Source organism: Dendroctonus ponderosae, unplaced genomic scaffold, assembly GCF_020466585.1.
Source record: "Dendroctonus ponderosae isolate FM_Combo_2020 unplaced genomic scaffold, Dpon_F_20191213v2 Dpon_F_20191213_5, whole genome shotgun sequence".
NCBI lineage: Eukaryota > Metazoa > Arthropoda > Insecta > Coleoptera > Curculionidae > Dendroctonus > Dendroctonus ponderosae.
Window position 1 is genome coordinate 13,493,266 of NW_026018715.1, and position 2,549 is coordinate 13,495,814.

Sequence of the window (2,549 nt, forward strand, 5' to 3'; positions counted from 1 at the left end):
AATACATTACTCAAAACTGCTGACAGATATTTAGATAATTGGTACGTTGGAGCATTTATGTTACTAACTATCGGTCGTAATGGAATGTTTTCCTTATAAAGTTTTGGTAGGCCATATATAAATGGTGCTCGGCCATTGTTGCAAGCTGGTGTTCGTTTCAAATTATCGATTATGAATTTCTTTTGATGCCATAAATTTATTATTTTATTCAGTTTTGTTTGTATATTGGTAGTAAGATCTTTTTTTTCCGGTTTATATGTTTTTATATCATTTATTAAGCCTAGCATTTCGTTTTGTATTCACTTTTTAACATAATTACAGTTTTGTTACATTTATCTGCTGTTAGTATGCAAATGTTTGTTTCATTTATCAGTCCATTAACATGACATGCCATACTTTTATTTGTGTTTTGTTTGACCTTTGAAATTTGTTAAGATGTTCCACAATTTATTTCTGATTGTCCTGACTAATCACGCCTAATTAATCTTAGAATGTTTTAAAGTGTTGCAATTGTGATGTATATTAGTGTGTGATATGATGAAGCTGTTGACGAACTGTGATTGTTTTTTAAATTAATGAAAACATTTTTTTACTATCTGTTATTTCAGACAAACTGATGATGGTGGAAAACACCGAAACGTATTTTAATTGATAAATAGACAATAAATGACTGAAACACAGTCAGGAAAGTATGTACAATGATTGGATTTTGTCTTAAATTTAATACTGGGCCCGACTTACCTTAATGCGTTTCGGATCGATTCTCCAAAGTTTTCCTATATTCTTTGCAGCGTCACTCTCATGATCCATAAGTCGGATGCTGGATATGTTTGAAACCACTTCATTGAACTCTGACCAGTCTAAAGAATGCGCATCCTAGAAAAGGCAGCAAAGAAGACAACATCAAAAAATTGTGCTCATTAATTGAAAATTGATTTTTAAGACTTACCAAATCTGTTAAAATATAGCTGTGGTAATCCTTGAGGAGCCCCACTTCTTTGGCTTGCCGGAAAATGTCTAATATACGATCAGCCTTACAGTCCAATATGAACCTCGTATCTAAGGTTTTTTTGATTTGTTTCAACACCGTCCTGCAAGCAAATGAAAAAGTGTGTTAACAGTGTTTCAGTTAATATTTTTTGTTTAGAAAGCCGCAGCAATAAAAAACCAGACCAAAATCACTCGCAATTGAAAAATCGATTAAAGGTTGATCAAAACACGCACAAAAGATACCGGCAGGAAAAGGCCCTTAAGCCCTCAGCTGGTAACAGTGAAAACAAATTTCTGGTGCTAAAACTAAATTCTAAATGATGATAAAATCAGGATAGAAAAATTGCTGAAGAAATCCGTTTGAGTTATTGAGGAAAATTGCTCCAAATGTGCTTACTAAACCTCCCAAAGGCTTTCAGTTTGAGAAGCATTCGTCTTCCTTGAAACATCGATTTTTCACCGCGCTGTCTTTATAATTCAAGTCTAGCAGACAGTTGCAAAATGGAAACTGTAACTGATTCCCCTGAAATGGGATAATTTCGCCTTCCCTCAAACGCAAATCGTTTATTCTGGTTAAGAAAAAACTGAGCAAATTCCCAAAAAAATATTGAAAATCTCACCGATAATCCGGCCCAGATCCTAAACAGATAAAGGCTATGGACAAATCGTTCGGTTTCCTCTGTTTGAGTGTCTCTCGGAGCCTCAAAAGACTGTCCTCGTTTTCGTACATGACTGTGTAGGTTTTCCAGTCGTTTTCCCGGACGAGGGCGGCCAAAGCGCGGGACAAAGCGTCCGAGTTCGGACGCAAGTTGAACACCGATGTGGCTGCTTCTTCTTGAGGATTCCAACTATTCTGGAAGTACGGGATTTGCAAGCTTGCAGCTACTGACTGGATGATTTCGTTGTTTTCTGGCGATTCTGGACCGAATATTGCACTCACTCCATTGCGAATCAGGTCGCACACTGGAGCATGAAGATCAAATGTTAAAAGCAATGCTCTCTTCACTGTTGGGGAAAATTTGTTACCGAATTGTCCAGCTTCAAAGGAGCTTTCTTTGCTCAACTTGATGATGTGCTCAGTCACTTGATACGTGGTTTTGGCCCTGAGAATTTTCAGTGTGTTCTTTACTGCAAACGTTGTTTCTTCCACATACTCGTCATCGTCAAGGAAAATGGCTACAAAGTGGCAAAATCCTAGACAATTTTCTAGAAACTCTGGCAGGGTGGCAAAAACACGCATTTCCACTGGGATTTTGGTTGTTTTATACAAGCGGAAGCTCACATTATCACCATTTATGACCAAAAGAAAACTATCGCTGCCAGCTAGGGATCCAATAAATTCTGCTCTGGAAACTGCTGGGTAGAGAAATTAACTAAACCCAAAAAGTCTCCAATCCTGATGCCCATTTTCTGGTTTAGAAAAATTTAATCAAAATTCTTCTATCAAAAGAGATAGACTTTCGAGGCCATTCCTTGAAACAAGTGGGTTTTTCGGGTTTTTAGGCCGTCGTTCGGTAGAATTTCTTCTTGACGTTTCGCAAGCACGTGTGGCTTGCATC

General features: G+C 37.4%; 1 protein-coding gene across 1 annotated transcript in view; it reads right to left on the minus strand.

The window, feature by feature from the left end:
- LOC109545592 (glutamate receptor ionotropic, kainate 2) overlaps positions 1 to 2,549 on the minus strand; it is a gene marked incomplete in the record, with an annotated part of 8,096 nt that overhangs the window by 4,280 nt on the left and 1,267 nt on the right. The window contains 4 exon segments of the mRNA XM_048666660.1: positions 742 to 876; positions 950 to 1,091; positions 1,611 to 1,953; positions 2,017 to 2,166. Of these exon segments, the coding sequence (XP_048522617.1) occupies positions 742 to 876; positions 950 to 1,091; positions 1,611 to 1,953; positions 2,017 to 2,166 (770 nt within the window).